The 17378-nt window shown below is 57.6% G+C and overlaps 1 protein-coding gene and 1 long non-coding RNA gene across 3 annotated transcripts in view; one reads left to right on the top strand and one right to left on the bottom strand.

The window, feature by feature from the left end:
- The window catches only part of ACOT7 (acyl-CoA thioesterase 7), a 93956-nt gene extending 80789 nt beyond the window's left edge, over positions 1 to 13167 (bottom strand). Inside the window, exon 1 of the mRNA XM_070079374.2 lies at positions 12851 to 13167. Within this exon, the coding sequence (XP_069935475.1) occupies positions 12851 to 13020 (170 nt within the window). The 5' untranslated portion in view covers positions 13021 to 13167. The remainder of the gene's footprint in view (positions 1 to 12850) is intronic.
- LOC138850742 (uncharacterized) lies at positions 13071 to 14814 on the top strand. Of its 2 annotated transcripts, none has more exons than XR_011390915.2 (2): positions 13071 to 13204; positions 14363 to 14814. It is a non-coding gene; the product is annotated as an uncharacterized LOC138850742 (long non-coding RNA). The 2 variants fall into 2 exon arrangements; XR_011390916.2 differs by lacking the exon at positions 13071 to 13204 and adding an exon at positions 13561 to 13697.
- The last annotated feature ends 2564 nt before the right edge of the window (positions 14815 to 17378 follow it).

Raw genomic sequence — 17378 nt, 5'->3', positions numbered from 1 at the left:
ACCACACCTATTTACTCAAAATAGGTCAGACACCTAAACGTAAAAAGCTAAAACCGTACAACTCTTCAAAGAAAATATAGACCTACATCTGTGTCACCATGGATTCGGCAACAGTTTCTTACATATAACAGCCAAAACACAAGCAGGGGCCGGCGCTGTGACACAGCGGGTAAAGCCTGCGGTGCCGGCATCCCATGTGGGCACTGGTTGAAGTCCCAGCTGCTCCACTTCCGATCCAGCTCTTTGCTGTGGCCTGGGAAAGCAATAGAAGATGGTCCAAGTCCTTGGGCCCCTGCACCCACGTGGGAGACCTGGAAGAAGCTCCTGGCTCCTTGTTTCAGATTGGCCCAGCTCTAGCCATTGTGGCCATTTGGGGAGTAAACTAGTGAATGGAAGACCTCTCTCTCTCTCTCTCTCTGCCTCCGCCTCTCTGTAACTCTGCCTTTCAAATCATAAATAAATAAACCTTTAAAACACACACACACACACACACACACACACACAAGCAATAACAACAAAACACAAGCTGGGGGCCGATGTTGTGGTATAGTAGGTAAAGCCACTGCCTGTGACACGGGCATCCTCTGTGGGCACTGGTTTTCCTGGCTGCAGCACTTCTGATCAAGCTCCCCAGTAACGGCCTGGAAAAGCAGCAGAAGATGGCCCAAGCGTTTGGGCTCTTGCCACCCACACAGGAGACTCAGATGAAGCTCTTGGCTCCTGGTTCCTGGCTTTGGCCTGGCCCAGCCCAGGCCATTGCAGCCAACTGGGGAGTGAACCAGCAGATGGAAGATCTCTCTCTCTCTCTCTGCTCCCTCTCTATCTGTAACTCTTTCAACATAAATAAAATCTTAAAAAAGAAACTTGAAAACAATTTGCTTCAAAAGATACCAGCAGGGCAGGAGATCTGGCACGGCAGTTAAGGCACCACCTGCAGTGCCCATGTACCCCGTGGAGTGCCTGCGTTCAAGTCCCAGCTCTGCCTCCAGTTCCAGCTTCCTGCTAACGTGCAACCTGGAAGGCAGCACGGACGGCTGGATGCTCGGCAGCTGGGCCCCTGCCGCCTGCGTGGGAGACCAGAATTGAGTCCCAGCTGCCGGCTTCTACCTGCCAGTCCTGGCTGTTACGAACATTTGGATAACTAACTTTTCAAGTAAGTAAATAAATAATGTAAAATAAATTCTAAAATTAAAAAGTAAAATAGAATTTTTTAAAAGTATGTACTTATTTGAAAAGCAGAGAGAGAGACATCTTCCATTCTCTGGTTCACTTCCCAAACAGCTGCCACTGCCAGGGCTGGGCCAGACCAAAGTCAGGCGCCAGGAACCATGTTGGTCTCCATGCTGGGGGCAGGGGCCCAAGCGCTTGGGCCATCTTCCGCTGCCACCCCAGCTGCATCAGAAGGGAGCTGGACTGGAAGTGGAGCAGCAGGGACGCAAACCGGAGCTCCAATGTGGGATGCTGGCATTGCAAACAGAGGCTTACCTCGCCACACCACAACCCGGGTCCTGGGAAAAAAGCTTAAAAGAAATTGGTGAGAAAGGACAACCCATTCAATGGGTAAAGTGTCTGCCAAAGGTTCTGAAATAGCCAGCATAATCTTGAGGAAGAAGAACAAGGCGATAACAAGGACACACGGCCCCATCACCTGCAACAGACGCCAAGATCCTTCAAGGGGAGAGCAGTGTTTTCAACCAATGGCATGGAAAAGAAGGAAGCTGGGCCTTTATCTAACGGCTTACGCAAGATGTAACTCAGGACCAATCAGAGGGGCGGTGCTGTGAGCAGATGGCAAGCCTCCCCTACCAGGGCGCAGGTGCCACTGCTCCACTTCCAATCCAGCTCCCTGCCGATGTGCCCGGGGAGCGGTGGAAGAAGGCCCAGGAGCCTGAGCTCTTGCTACTCATACAGGAGACTCAAATGCAGCTCCTGGCTCCTGGCTTCAGCCCAGCTGAGCCCCGGCTGTTGTCACCATCTGAGGAGCACACCAGCGGGTGGAAGATTGATCCTCCCCCCATTATTCTGACTTTCAAATAAATAAATAAATCTAAAAGCCACTGCCTGCATTGCCAGCATCCCACATGGCTACAGATTCAAGTCCTGGCTGCTCCACTTCTGATCCAGCTCACTGCTGTGGCCTGGGAAAGCAGTAGAAGATGGCCCGAGTCGGGCTCCTGCACCCATGTGGGAGATCCAGAAGAAGTTCCAGGCTCCTGGCTTCTAATCAGCACAGCTCTGGCCATTGTGGCCATCTGGGGAGCAAACCAGCATAGGGAAGACCTCTCTGTCTCTCTCTCTCTCTCTCTGCCTTTCTAATAAATAAATCTTTTTTTAAAAAATGGGCTAGAGGCCTGGAATAGACATTTCTCCAGAGAAATTACACAGATTACCTGCAAGCACACGACATGACGTTCATCATCATTAGTTATTGGGGAAATGCAAATAAAAGTATAGTGAGACGCGACTCCACACCCACCAGTACGGCTACTGACAAAACAGCCAGAACCAGTGTCGGCAAGGCTGTGGCGGAACAGGTGGGGCTGTAAAGTGGTACAGCACTACAGAAAACGGCAGGATGACACCTCAAAAAATTAAAAATAGAGGTGAGTGTTTGGCACAGTGGTTAAGACACTGGCCGGGACACCCACACTCCACACTGGAATTTGAGTGTGTGCACTGCTCTCAATTCCAGTCTCCTGCTGATATACACGCTGGGAGGCAGCAGGTAATGGCTCAAGTCTCAGGTCCCTACCACCCACATGGAGCTCTCGATGGAGTTCCTAGCCCCCGGCCTTGGCCTGACCCAGCCTGAGTCACTGCAGGCAATTGGGGAATGAATCAGCAGATGGAAGCATTCTCTCTCCCTCTCTCTCTCCCTCCTCCCTCCCTCTCCCTCCCTCCCTCCCCTCTCAAGTAAGTAAACAATTTTAAAATAAATAATAAAAATGGAATTAGCCTATGATCCAGTAATCACACTTCCAGGTATGCATCCAAAAGAACTGAAAGCAAGGCCTCAGAGATGTTGACACACCCATGTTCATAGCAGCATTTTTCAAAATAGCTAAACATGGAAACAAAATGTGGTTTATCCACACAATGGAATATCATTTAGCCTTAAAAAGGAAGGAAATAGAGCCGGCGCTGCGGTGTAGTAGGTTAAGCCTCCTCCTGCGGTGCCAGTATCCCTTATGGGGGTTGGTTCAAGTCCCAGCTGCTCCACTTCCGATCCAGCTCTCTGCTAACGGCCTGGGAAAGCAGTGGAAGATGGCCCATATACTCGGGTTCCTGTACCCTCATGGAAGGCCTGGGAGAAGCTCCTGGCTCCTGGCTTTGGATCAGCGCAGCTCCAGCTGTTGCAGACATTTGGGGAGTGAACCAGTGGATGGAAGACCTCTTTCTCCGTCTCTCCCTCTCTCTGTCGGTAACTCCTCCTCTCAAATAAATAAATAAATCTTTAAAAAAAAAAAAAAAAAGGAAGGAAACGTTGACACACGCTACAGCCTGGATAAATCCTGACGTTATTACGCTCAACAATAAGCCAGTCACAGAAAGACAAACAGGGCGAGCCACTGTGCAGGCGTGAGGTCATCAGAGTGGTCAGCATCACAGACGCAGGACGCAGACGGGGGCCAGGGGCCGGGAGGAAGAGGAAGCGGGGAGCTGCCGAGAGCCCAGACCTTCAGTCTTGCAAGATGCAAAGAGGGATGGAGACAGAGCGGCGAGGGCCGCACGGCAGATTTCCCAGCACTGAACTGTGTGCTTGAAAACCACAGGATGGGCCGTGGCAGGTGCATTTAACACAAGGTTTTAAACTGGAGAAAAATTTAAATAAAAAAGTCCGTATCTGAGAAGGGACTTGTACTGAAACACACAAGGAATCTTACTACTCAATAAGAAAAAGACGGGGCGGGCGCTGTGGCACAGCAGGCTAAGCTGCCACCTGCAGTGGCCGCAGGCCGTGTGAGAGCACCAGTTCGAGTCCCCACTGCTCCACTTCTCATCCAGCTCCCTGCTAATGTGCTGGGAAGGTAACAGAGGACAACCCAAGTACTGGGGCCCCTGCCACCCACAAGGGAGACCTGGATGCAGTTCCAGGCTCTTGGCTTCAGCCTGGCACAGACCTGGTTGGTGTGGCCATTTGGGGAGTGAACCAGGGATAGAAGCGCATCCTCTCTCTCTCCCCCTCTTTCAATCTGCCTTTCAAATAAATAAATAAGTAAATCTTTTTTTTTTTTTTTTAAGTTGGAGTTACACAGAGGAGAGGCAGAGAGAGAGAGAAATCTTTCATCTGCTGGTTCACTCCCAAATTGGCCACAACGGCTGGAGCTGTGCTGATCCAAGCCAGGAGTTAGGAGCTTCTTTCGGGTCTCCCACATGGGTGCAGGCGCCCAACAACTTGGACCACTTCTTCTGCTTTCCCAGGGCATAGCAGAGAGCTGGGTAGGAAGTGGAGCAGCCAGGTCTCGAACCGGCGGCAATATGGGATGCTGGCGCTTCAGGCCAGGGTGTTAACCCGCTGCGCCATAGCACCGGCCCCTATGAACAAATCTTTCAATAACAATAAAGACAAATGGGGTAGGCATTGTGGGCCAGCAGGTTAAGCTACTTCTTGGGACACCTGGCTCTCATATCAGAGTGCCTGGGATCAAATGCTATCTGTGCTTCCTGCTAATGTGCCCAGGGGCAGCAGCTGGTGGCTGAGACACTCGGGTCCCTGTCACACGTGTGAGACCCAGATCGGGCTCCTGGCTCCTGACCTCCGCGTGGCCCAGCCTCAGCTCCTGCAGCATTTGAGGACTGAACCAAGGATGGAAGGTCTCTCTCTCTCTCTTTCTCTCTGTGTCACTCTTTCAAATAAACAAAAATTAATAAACATTTTAAAAAGACAAATAAGCCAATTAGAAAAGAGACAACTCTCCAAAGATGCACAAATGTCCAAAAAGCTCAGGAAAAGACATCCCGTGTCTTTACCACTCATCAGGAAATGCTACCAGAACCACACGAGATGGCACCACGGAGGCACCAGGACAGTAGGGTCACCGAGACAGACGGAGCCCCTCACACTGCTGGTGGGAATGAAGGTGGAGCAGCCATCTGGGAAAAGTCTGGCGACTCCCCAAAGGCCAGCCGCCAGCTTCCCACCCGAGCCAGCACTGTGTGCCCAGGTGGGCCGCTCTCACAGCGCCAACCCCACTTTTCCACCTGCTTGTCCTACGGCTTAGCTCAACTCAGACCCCACAGGTGAAGGGCTCAGGTGCCAGCCTCAAGGCCCACAGCTGTCTACACAGCAGGGTTCCCACGAGCCCCTGCTCAGGTTTGATCATTTGCTAGAACAGCCAGCAGGACTGAGGAGGGCGCCTCACTTCTCACTACAGGACTCCTGCAAAGGACTGGCCACATGGAAGAGACGCAGGAGCCAGGGTATGGGGACGGGGCTTCCACGCCCACTCTGGGCCACCGCCCACCAGCACCTGGGTGTGGTCACCACTCGGGAAGTCCCCAGACCCTAAGGTCAAGTCTAGGGGGTTTTAGGGAGATTCCACTGCATGGGCCCAGCTGATGAAATCATCGGCACTGTGGTTGGCTCAGTCTCCAGGCCCTCACCTTCCCCGGATGGAGGTGGGAGGCACACGGGAGTGGGGCTAAGAATTGCAACCCTCTATCCCGCCAAGTCCTTCAGGAGCCTGGACCCAGGGCCCAGCTGTCTGTCCTCTCATTAGCATACAAAAGCCACTCTGTGGTCACCTGGGAGACTCCAAGGGTTTCAGGAGCTCCGTGGCCCTCAACAAAAGCCCCTCCTGCCACCTCTTGCAAAACTGACAGAGGTGATGTCACACAGGGCTGGGAGCACACTGAAACCACGGAGCCGTGCACACCGATGGACACGCACATGAGGTGGGGCCACGTCTCAGGAAGCCAGCACCCAGCGGGGTGGGGGCGGGGGCTCGGGCCCACTCAGCCAGGTTTCTGCGAAGTCTCGCAGCAAGAAACTGCTGGAAGGCACGGTGCACTGCAAAAGGTCAGCCGCTTGTGGGAGGACACTCCCTCTGGCCCTGCACCAACTTCCAGGCCAAAATCACAGCTCAAACTGAGCCCAGGGCAACATGGGGCCGTGTGGGAGCCAACACCAACAGCCAGCTGCTGGGCTGGGTGCCACACAGCTGCTGGCACCTAGAGGTCAGCTTCAGGCCCTGAAAGGTCCCTGCCCTCCCCAGCCCAGCACTGCCAGGCCTGGAGCCCGGGGAAGCGCAAAGGTCCCAGGCAAGGTTGAATGCCTCAGAGGGCACGGCCCATCCGACAAAACCTGCAGCTCCCTGGAGGCCCAGCCCCCACCACCCACAGCAAAGGATTCCCAACAAATCCTCTGTCATGTGGCCACGGGGCAGGCTGCCCAGTAGGCACCTCAAGCCGGGAGCAGCGGAGGGGGAATGGGAGGGGAGGCAGCTCTGTGGGCCCCCGACACTGCCAGTCATCCTACCATTCCGTGGTGGTTCTGCAGGGCTGGGCCGACGGCAGGCAAGACCTGGCTCCAACAGCCCGGCCGGATGCCCAGTCCCTCTGCCAGGCTGCTGACCTCCCGAGCTCACCAAGGCAGAGCACCCTGGCCAGCAGCTTCATCCGGCAGTGAGTGGGCTCAGCAGAGGGGCTCCAGTGACCGCCACCCAGGTAGGCAGGGAGGAGCCGGGACCCACCAGGAACCGTGTGCCGCCGGCTCCTTCTCCCTCCTGCTCCGAGTGGGCAGTCGGGCTGGCTGGCTGTTCAGCTTCCGGAGCCAAGCCATGCACGGAACTGTGACTTAGCCTGGAGACTCAGCGCAGGGCTCTCTCAGAGCAAATGAGAGAGACAAGAACAAGGCACCGCCGGGCTGTGGGATGGCAGAAACACCCTCAGCACCCCCATCTCCTGACCCCTGAAGCTGCTCCCTGCGCGGATCCAGGCAGCTTCCACCACGCAGGAGCCAGAAGGCCCTCGGCCCCGCTGCCCACGGCCGAGCTGGGAGGCTGCCAAGTGGCAGAGGTCTGAGTCCAGCCGGGCAGCAGGAAGGCAAGGCAGGGCGGCGCGGCAGGTGCCAGGACGGCTCTGGCTCCAGCGGGGCTGAGGGAGATGCAGAGTCCCGGGCGTCCCTCTCCCTGCCCTGGATTCCGAGGTGGGAGGCGAGGCTTGGGGTCTCTCCTCCCGCTCTCTGCTGTGGAACACAAACACTTCCAGGGGAAGAAGGGATGAGGCCCCAGGTCTCTGCTGGGCAGCTCCAAAGCCACCAATTCAGGGCCCTCTGGTTCCTCTGCTCCCCTTGGCTCCTTGAGGCCAGGACACGGTGCAGCCCAGCCCAGAGGCCCCCTTAGCATCTGCAGAATTTCCCTCTCAAAGAGGAAAGACCCCTTTGAAAGACCGCAGCACAATGAGCCCACCTAAAGTACAACTCAGATCCACAGATCACAGTGGCCAGCGCTGCACTGTTTTTTTTTTTAAGATTTATTTATTTGAAAATCAGAGTCACCAAGACAGAAGGAGAGAAAGAGGGAGAGAAAGAGAAAGAGAGAGAGAGAGAGAGAGAGAATCTTCCATCACTTCCTAAGTTGCCACAATGGCCAGGCCAAAGCCAAGAGCCAGAAGCTCCATCTAGGTCTCCCATGTGGGTGGCAGGGGCCCAAACACTTGGACCATCTTCCACTGCCTTTCCCAGGCCATCAGCAGGGACTGGATCAGAAGTGGAACAGCCAGGACACAAACCGGCACTCATGGGACGCTGGCATCACAGGCAGAGGCCTCCCCCACTACACCACAGCTCTGGACCCCACCTCCCCCAGGCCCTGCATTATTTTGGGCGACAAACGGGAAGGGAGGCACAGGGACATGGACACACACACACACACGCACACACACACACACGTGAGGCCACAGGCGTGCGCTAAACAGGACTCCATTGTTATGAAATTCCAGAAAGCAGGACCACAGTGAGCAGATCTCGCCACGGCCAGCACTGAGACGCAGCAGGCTGGGCCGCTGTCCACGTTGCCGCATCCCATATGGGTACCAGTTCGAGTTCTAGCTGCTCCACTTCCAATCCAGCTACCCGCTAATGGCCTGGGAAAACAGCTTAGGATGGTCCAACTGCTTGGGCCTCTGCACCCACGTGGGAGGCGCGGATGAAGCGCCTGGCTCCTGGCTTCCGCCTGGCCCAGCCCTGGCCATTGCAGCCATTTGGGGAGTGAACCAGGGGATGGGAGATCTCTCTCCCTTCTCTGTCTCTCCCTCTCACTGTAACTCTGACTTTCAAATAAATCTTTAAAAAATAGCAGTTCTTTAATATCATTTTCCAAGGGATTATCGAATTCTACGGAATACTTTAAAATCTGAATTTTGTTGGCATTCTGCTGCAACACTGCACACAGAAAATCTGCATTTGTACCACGCCTCCCCGTTCTCAGACAGAGGTGGTCCATGCATGGGGAACCACGTGATTTGTCCCTCTCCCCAGGGTATCTCTGAGAGTGGAAGGGTGTCCACGGAGAGGAGGCCAGGACGACCTGTGTGGTCACCCTTAGTGGAGGTCCCACTGGGAGAAGCCTCACCCCACAGAGCCTCTGAGCGCCAAAGGAGAAAGCAGCTCTGGCCTGACTGAAACCAGCGAGCTGGTCAATTGCAAGTGCCAAGTCCAGGGTGATGCCAGGCCACCTGGCCCACTTACAGGGCAAGGCTGGACACAGGCCTCCCCAAACACAGGCTCTCTGGTCCACAAAGACCGCATCTTCACCCAAGGTCTGTACATTCAGGCAAGAAGGAAGCCAGTACTAGGCATCGCTTCATGGAATGTTCCAGAATACCAGCTCTGTGGTTTGTGTAAATCAGATTCTATGTTTTCAGTCATTCCATTGTAAAGTCAAACACAGAGCTCCACGGGGAAACAACTGCAACCCTGTGCCACACTAACATTCAGATCTGCTGTACTCATGTTGACTGGCACATCCACTGGGCACCGGCACTGGTCTGGGCAGTTCTGGCACGGTAGGGCACAAAGCAATCCAGGATATCTATAAACTTCCTGGTAGATGTGTATCTTGGAGCATGACAAGCAGGAAGAAAAAAAAAAAGCCTCGCAGGTCTCACCACCTATAAATGAAGGGCTCCAAGGTCACCCATCAGCAGTGCCCCCGCGCTAGCACGGTTGTTTCCGAAGTACCTGCAGGCCCCAGGGAGCTCAGCTCAGGGATTTCAGAGACCCTCCCCCCAACAGATCTATCAGTACATTCTGATTTTTTAATTCCGTTCACACCGCATTGCCCATAAAGGAGTCTCTAGTTAAAGGTCCCTACCTATATTTACATATGAATCCAGCTCCGTGCACCACGTGGGCTAAGCCTCTCCTTGGGATGCCTGCACCCTGTGTGGAGTGCCTAGGGTCCAGTCTTGCTCTGCTTCTGATCCAGCGGCCTGCTAGTGTGCACCATGGGAGGCACCGGATGATGGCTGAGTCCTCACTCCTTACCACCCCATATGTGGGAGACCTGGATGGAGCGCCTGGCTCCTGGCTCCAGACTAGCCCAGCCCCATTCTTAAAGACATTTGGGGGCGTGAACCAGCAGATGCACGAAGAAGTCTCTCTTGTTCTTGCTCTCTCTCCTGCTTTCAAATAAACATAAATAAACTGAAAAAAAAAAAAATCGGGGGTGGGCATTGTGGTAGGACAATCTCTGTGTGTGTCTGTCTCTCTGCCTTTCAAATAGATGCACACATCTTTCTTAAAAATTCAGTTCGTCCATCACCCAACCACATTCCAAGGACTCAGCCAGCACAGGTGGCCACTATGCAGGACAGTGCAGACATGGGACAGTCCCACCACTGCACAAAGTGCCAGTGGACAGCACTCTCCTGCAATGTCTCTCACAGGCCATGCCCTTCCACTTCGTTTCCATAACCAGCGACCTGCTTGGCGGGCACACTGATGCCCTGATGAGGCCTCAGGGCTAAGCTGACACCAGGCAGGACAATACCCTGTCAACTGCCAGTCAAGACCCAGGGCCGCCCTTGGTCCAGGGCTCCAACCTCCGGGAGCTCATTTTCCTCATCTGTGAAATGACAGAACTGAGCTCAACGACCTTAACTCAGGGTTCTTACAGCTCTGCTTCTATTTATCTTCTCTCTCTCTTCCATTTAAAAGGTACAGAGACACACAGAGACAGAGAGACAGAGATCTTCCATCCACCGGTTCACGCCCCAGATGCCTGCACTAGCCAGGGCTGGGCCAGGCTGAAGCCGGGAGCCCAGAGCTCAGTCTGGGTCTCCCATGGGGGTGGCAGGGACCCAAGCACTTGGGCCATCACCGCTGCCTCCCAGATTGCCCCAGCAAGTAGCTGGACTGGAAGCAGTATGGCTGGGACTCGAACCAGGCATTCCAACGTGGGACGTGGGCAGCACACACAGCACCTGAACTGCTGTGCCAGGCACCTGCCCCAAGGTCTGACATCCTACGACTTGACCTTCAAGAAAGGAAAAAAGTCATTCACTAATTAAACATCGCTACTCCAAATAAGTCAGAGGGCGAGACGTTAAGTGCTGCACCAGACACTGCATCTCTTCGGGTTGGAACAAAGGAAGGAGGGACAACGTTGCACAGTGGTCTGGCTGCCCAAAGTGCCGGCTCTCAAAGGGGAACTGCTCCCTTTGTGAGCGCTACGCCAGACTGGGCCAAAGGTGCTCACCCTCACCGTGACTCATTTACAGATGAGGTCCCACCGCTGGCGGCAGAGCTGGGGCTTGAACACGGGTGTCGCCCGCAGTGCGAGCCATCCGCCAGACCCCAGCTAGACGTTCTGTTAGTGAGCGCTCACAACCACCCGTGAGCAAATGGGAGCACAGAGCGGTCACGCGGCGAGCGAGGGACAGAGGCGCTGCCAGTAACCACTGCCCTCGCCTGCCTTTAAGGCCTCTGATCCTGGAGCATCCTGCCTGCAGCACGGCGACGCCCTGACCGTCTAGAATGACAGGGCGTGGGCATCCTCGCCCTGCTGAACCGTGACCCCCTCAGGGCAGGGTCTCAGGGTTCCCCGGGGTCAGCTTTCCCTCCCAGCGCTTTGCTCCTTGGCAGCGTCCCGTGGAGTCTTGTTAAATTCATGGGCCTGGTAGGATGTGTCGGGCCAGGAGGCTCCGCTTTCAATGCAGGGCATCAGCTCGGGTATCCTTAAAGGCTCCCGACTCCAGCGCATCCACTCTTCAGTGTCCTGGGGCTTCTGTGGGTCAAGCCCACCTGACCACAGCCCTCTGCCCAGCACCCCCTCCCGGGGCAGGCGTGCCCTGCACCTGAGGCCCACTTCAGCCGGGCACCCTGCTCACAAGACCTCACGGCCAAGCACCCACTTCAGAGACGGTGCAGCTGTGAACCAGACACGCGAGGCGGCCCGGCAGGTGCAGCGCCCGAGAGAGTGCACACGCAGGCTTACGGGAGCATCTAAAGCCTTACAAGAATCTGTTTTCCTGTTAGTTGGAAAAAGACAATATATATATACACCCAGGCTACTCCCCACCCTGAAGAAGTAAACACGCCCAGCCTTCCGCAGGCAAACAAACTCTTCATTTGGGAGAACGGTGGGACGAACACTGCGTGGCCCTCCCAGAGCTACTCAGCCCCCGGGATCCTCAACCGCGGGCTCCACACAGCGCCAGCACGGAGGTCCCGACCCTGCAGCCTTGCAGGGAACCCAACGAGATGGAGATGAGCTCAGGCTCCTTGCAAACAAGGCAGCCCGGTTCCGGGATCTGGCTGCGGGCCTGTCTGTCTGCCAACATCAGTCACTTTCATTATCCTTATCCCTGCCTCCCCCCACCACCACCAGTGAGAGGACCGCACACAGCCAGGGGCACAGGGCTCCCCCATGCACGCTTCCCCTCGCTAGGAAAGCCAAGATTGACCTTAAGACCAACAAAGGGGTCTCGGCCAAGCCAGAGAACGGGGAGCTGGGGGCAGGAGCTCCAGGCTCCCAGAGAACCAGCTCCTTCGGGAAAGTAACTGGCCCAGGGTGGACACGGCTGGGACCCCAGGTCAGCGCGATGCCCAGCGTGGGGAACCCGGCTCGGTCCCCCCAGCAGGACAGAGCTGGCCTCGCCCTTGTCCGCCCGCACTGATGCCTCTGCGCCCGGCGGCCTGCCGGTCACCTTGAGGCTGCCCTCCCGTCCTCCTGCCTGGAGACCAGCAAGCTCCCACCCGCCGCGGCCGCTGGGGCCCGCATCTCTATCCCGACACGCGGGTGTGGTGGGGGTCGCCGAGACGACTCTGCCTCCTATTGTGTGAGATGCTTCGGGCCCGCGCAGCTCCCTTTCCTTAGCGGTAAGCCGCTCCAGGCCAAGAGCCCTGATCGGTTCTGGGCCTCCACACCTGCCCTCTCCGAACCCGCCGCGGGGGGCTGTGGGGCCGGCGGGCGCAGCCCCCTCCCTAAACCCACGGCGAGCGGCCTCCGGGGGGCTCCGGCGCCGGTCCTCCACCCTCGCTTCCGCACTACAGCCCAGGGGGCGATCCCGAAGCCTCCGGGGGCCCAGAGGGCATCCCGGGCCGGGGTCTGAGATGTCGGGTGCACCGACCCCCTCGGCGGTCCTGGCCCCGGCCCTCTTCCTCCCCACAAACGGCCGGTGCTGGCGGCAGCGCGGCCGCCGCCCTTGAGATGCGCCGAGAGGTGGTGGGAGGAGCCCCCCGGGCCGCGTCTACCTCAGCATCGCCGGCGCATCCCCGCGGCCGGCGGCCCGGGCCCCGAGACGAGGGCGCGGGGACTCGAGGGGCGATCCCCCGGCGCCGGGGCGGGGATGCCGGCGGCCTCGGTGGGCGGGGGTCGCAGACCCCACGGGTGGGCCCCTCTCTTACCGGCATATCTGAATGGCGGACGGCGTGTCGGCGGCGGGGCCCGACATGCTGGCGGCGGCGGCGGCGGCGGCTGCAGGCGGCGGGAGGAGCGCGCAGGTGTCTGGAAGGCCCGGCGCGGAATGAATGAGCCCGGGCGGCGCCATGGAGGGGGAGGGCGGAGGCGGAGCCATGGCGCCGGCAAGGCGGGGCCTGCGCGCGGGGGGCGAATCGAACGCGGCCTCCCCGTGCGGGCCCCGCCCCCGCTCGGGCCCCGCCCCTTTCCCCGCCCCCCTGGCCGCCACGGCCGCGGTGGGCCCGCGTCGGCGTCCGGTTCTGTCGGCGGAGGGGGCTGCCCCGGGGCGCGGCTTCCAGAAGGTTCGACGGCAGTTGGGCGGGGTCGGCCCGCGGGCGGCGGCGGCGGCGGCTGACGGCCCTGCAGCCTGCGAGCGCCCGGCGGGCGCGGCCCGAGTCGCGCAGCTCGGCGGACGCGTCGCTCGCCTCCGCGGCGGGCAGAGTCGGCGGGGCGTTCCCTGCGGGTCGCGCCGGCGATTCGCTGTCTGCGCCCCGTGCTCCGCGGGCCGGATGAGGTCAACGCGGAAGGCCCGGCCCGGCGTTCGGGCCTGGAGCCGCCCGCCGGGCGCTGCCGCCCTGCACGGCGGCGCGCTCTCGAGTGGGCCGTGAGAGGCCGAGTGCCGGCCCCGGGGGTGGTGGCCGCTGTGGGGAACACGACAGGGCCCGCCGGGGCTGCAACGCCGAGCGCGGGCGGATAGGCCGTGCCCGCGCCGCCCCGCCGCTGTCCAGGCGTCCGGCTCCGGGGCCCACGGCCGCAGGGAGTGGGGGCCGCCCGGATGCACGCGGTGTCCCCGAAGTGAGTCCAGAACGAGTCTGGGGGCACAGAATCCACCCAAGAAACCCCCCGGGAAGGGTGGTCAGCTCCACCTGCTGGGGTCGGGAGAGCTTTTTTGTTTGTGTTATAAGATACATTTTTATTCAAGTGAAAGAGTTAGAGGCACAGAAACCTCCCCTGCGCTGGTTCACTCGCCAAGTGGCCGCAGGGGCTGGGCCAGGCCAAAGCCAGGGGCCTGGAGCGCCACCCGGGTCTCCCACGAGCGCGGCATCTGCTGCTTTCTCAAGCACGTTAGCAGGGAGCCGGATCGGAAGTGGAGCAGCCGGGACTCGAACCCGTGCCAGCACCACAGGCTGTGGCTTAACCAGCTGCGCCACAGCGCTGGCCCGGTACACGTAGTTTTCCCACATGAAATAAGTTTACCCAAGCATGAAGAGCCACGAAGCCTAGTTAAACACCACATCTTCCCAACGTGGACCCTGAAATGCAAGGGAAGAGGGGACCCACTTTGGGGGTTCAGGAAGGAAGTTTCGAGATCCCCGAGGGGAGGCGATGGCTAAGCGCAGCCCTCCTGACCTCTGCTGGAGTTTATGAGGTTATGACTGTAAGGAGGTAGCAGGTTAATAACTCTTCCTCCTCCTGGTTCTCTTCCCCACCCGTCATTCTGTTTCTTTAATCCTTCCCAGGTGGATGCAATAGAACAAGGAATTGTCCAGGCCCTGCCCTGTTTGCATAGGTGTGCTCGGCAGGACGTAAGAAGTGCTTCCTGGGGCCGGCACTAGGGTGTAGCGGGTAAAGCCGCTGCCTGCAGTGCCGGCATCCCACATGGGCGCCGGTTCGATTCCTGGCCGCTCCACTTCCGATCCAGCTCCATGCTCTGGCCTGGGGGAGCAGTAGAAGATGGACCCCTGCACCCGCGTGGGAGACCTGGAGGAAGCTCCTGACTCCTGGCTTCAGATCGGCACAGCTCCGGCTGTTGTAGCCATCTGGGGAGTGAGCCAGCAGATGGAAGACCTCTCTCTCTCTCTCTCTCTCTCTCTCTCTCTCTCTCTCTCTCTCTCTCTCTTTCTCTCTGCCTCTGCCTCTCTGTAACTCTGTGACTTTCAAAAAATAAATAAATCTTAAAAAAAAAGAAAAAGAAGTGTTTCCTATTTCAAACCTCCCAAATTGAATCCAAAAACAGTCCAGGCCACTCCACCAGCAAGAAGGCGGTCCTAGGCGAGGGGTTTAGGGTTACGTAGGCTGGTCCCTTCCAGTGGGGGCAACAGCTCCCAGACCTGTGGGAAAGGGTGTGGCTACCTTCTGGCCGGAGACTCTGTCCGCACAATTGGTGACCATCCCATCCCCACAAGGTGGCAGAGGGACTCGGGGAGAGACGGGCTCAGCCCCTGGTGTTACCAGGTCCTGACTGTGTAGACGACTGTGCACCCCGAGTGTGAGGTGTGGGGCTGTCCTGCTCTCGAGGCGGCCGCGGAAGGCTCAGTCCCTCAGCGGACACGGGGTGAAGGAGTTCGCCTCCCACAGCCTCCCCGGTTGTCTTCTGCGTCCCCTCAGGCCCCCAGGCTGTTTCTAACCGTCCCTTCCAGCAGAACTCAAAAGGGCCGTTCAGGTTCCTCTCCCCTTCCTCCCACCCCACTCACCCAGGTCTAATTCCTTCCAAGCTGCTAAATCCAGTAATCCCTTGTCAGAAGTCATCTCTGACTCCTCGGCAGCCTTGAGCCGATGTGACGCCTGATCCAGAGGCGTCTCCCTAGCCTGCAGGGCCCCTCGCACGTGCCTCTTCCCCTCCTGGCCGCCCACCCCACTCAGCCCGCTCTGCTCTGTCCACCTCTCCAGGAGAGCCCTTCCTGAGACGCGCAAACGGGGTCTGGAACAACTCCGGGCCTTTGGGAAATGGTGTGGCTCCCTCTGACCCAGATTGCATCCCTCAGCACCTGTTGTGGACGTCACAGTGTCCTCTTGAACCCCATCTACACCACACAAATCCCAGACTCTTGTCCACACCACCCACCCCGTGTCGTATAATGGGGCGTCTTGTGCAGTGCACACCCCGGTCCTCCCCACCTTAGCAAACCACAGTCCCAACTGCTCAAGCCAAGAACCTCGGAGCCACCCTCAGCCAAGCCACCAGCAAGTGCTGCAGGCCCTATGTTCAGATAACGCGAGGAGAGGCCAGCGCTGTGACAGGACGGGCGAAGCCACCACTCGCAGCGCTGGCGTCCACATCAGCTTGTTCACGTCCCGGCTGCTCCACTTCCGATCAGCTCCCTGGTAATGCACCTGGGAAAGGAATGGAAGATGGCAGGAGTGCTTGGGCCCCTGCACGCACCTGGGAGACCCAGAGGGAGCTCCTGGCTTCAGCCTGGTCCAGCCCTGTTGACATTTGGAGAGTGAACCAGTAGATGGAAGTTCCCTCTCCCTCTCCCTCTCTCTCTCCCTTCTCCCCTCCTCCTTTCTCTCTCCCAACTCTCCCAACTCTACCTTTCAAATAAATAAAATTATTTTTTTAAAAATGCTAGGAGCTGACCACGTGTCTGAGTCTGCCCAGCCAACACCCTTACTTCTCTGACCTCATCCGCTGCTCTCCTTTTGCTCGGCTGGCTCCAGTCTGACCTCACTGGTGGTCCCTGGATGTGCCAGCCATGCCTCAGGGCGCTGCACCGCCCTGAGGGACCCAGGGACTTGTCACCACCTAAACGAAGCCTTCCCTGGCTGCTCTGTAAGCACAGTCCTCACCCCCACCCCACCCAGTGCTAAAGTGCATAGTTTAGACAGGAGCTAATCAATAGACATAAGAATGCCCCTCAAATTCTGGTGAGGCTATACCCCATAAGCCCATCGTATGTTGAAAATACTACAGGCCGGCGCCGCGGCTCACTAGGCTAATCCTCCGCCTAGCGGCGCCGGCACACCGGGTTCTAGTCCCGGTCGGGGCGCCGGATTCTGTCCCGGTTGCCCCTCTTCCAGGCCAGCCCTCTGCTGTGGCCAGGGAGTGCAGTGGAGGATGGCCCAGGTGCTTGGGCCCTGCACCCCATGGGAGACCAGGAAAAGCACCTGGCTCCTGGCTCCTGCCATCGGATCAGCGCGGTGCGCCGGCCGCAGCGCGCTGGCCACGGTGGCCATTGGAGGGTGAACCAACGGCAAAGGAAGACCTTTCTCTCTGTCTCTCTCTCTCACTGTCCACTCTGCCTGTCAAAAAAAATAAATTAAAAAAAAAAAAAAGAAAGAAAATACTACAACTCAGAAAACACGTAGTCATAGCCTAGCCCACCTTCAACGTCAGAACAATTACGTTGGCCCACAGTTGGACAAAACCATCTAACACAAAATCTATTTTACAATTAAGTGTGGAATGTCTCATGCCATTTACTGTATGCTTGTATCCAAAAAGACTAGCACGCCCTGTGGAGTCGTTTCTCGTCACGACAGCGGGACTGACAGAGCTACATCCCACGGCCGCTGCCCAGCATGGGAAATATCAACAGCTTCTCCCGCACGAGTGTCATTCTTGTATCGTGATAAAGTCAAGCCATCCTAATTTAGGCACCCACTGTAACTGACTTATCAGTGATGCTCTTTCTTTAGACTAAAAACATCCACCAACTGTCACTCTAAAGACATTTCAGGGGCAGGCGTCGGCATAGCATTTAAGATGCCAGTTAAAAACACCCACATCCCACATCGGAGTGGCTGGCTTTGATC

The sequence above is a fragment of the Oryctolagus cuniculus genome, chromosome 7, assembly GCF_051225735.1.
Source record: "Oryctolagus cuniculus isolate XC-2025 breed Fujian yellow rabbit chromosome 7, ASM5122573v1, whole genome shotgun sequence".
Taxonomy (NCBI): Eukaryota; Metazoa; Chordata; class Mammalia; order Lagomorpha; family Leporidae; genus Oryctolagus; species Oryctolagus cuniculus.
This window is presented reverse-complemented; position numbering and strand designations above follow the sequence as displayed.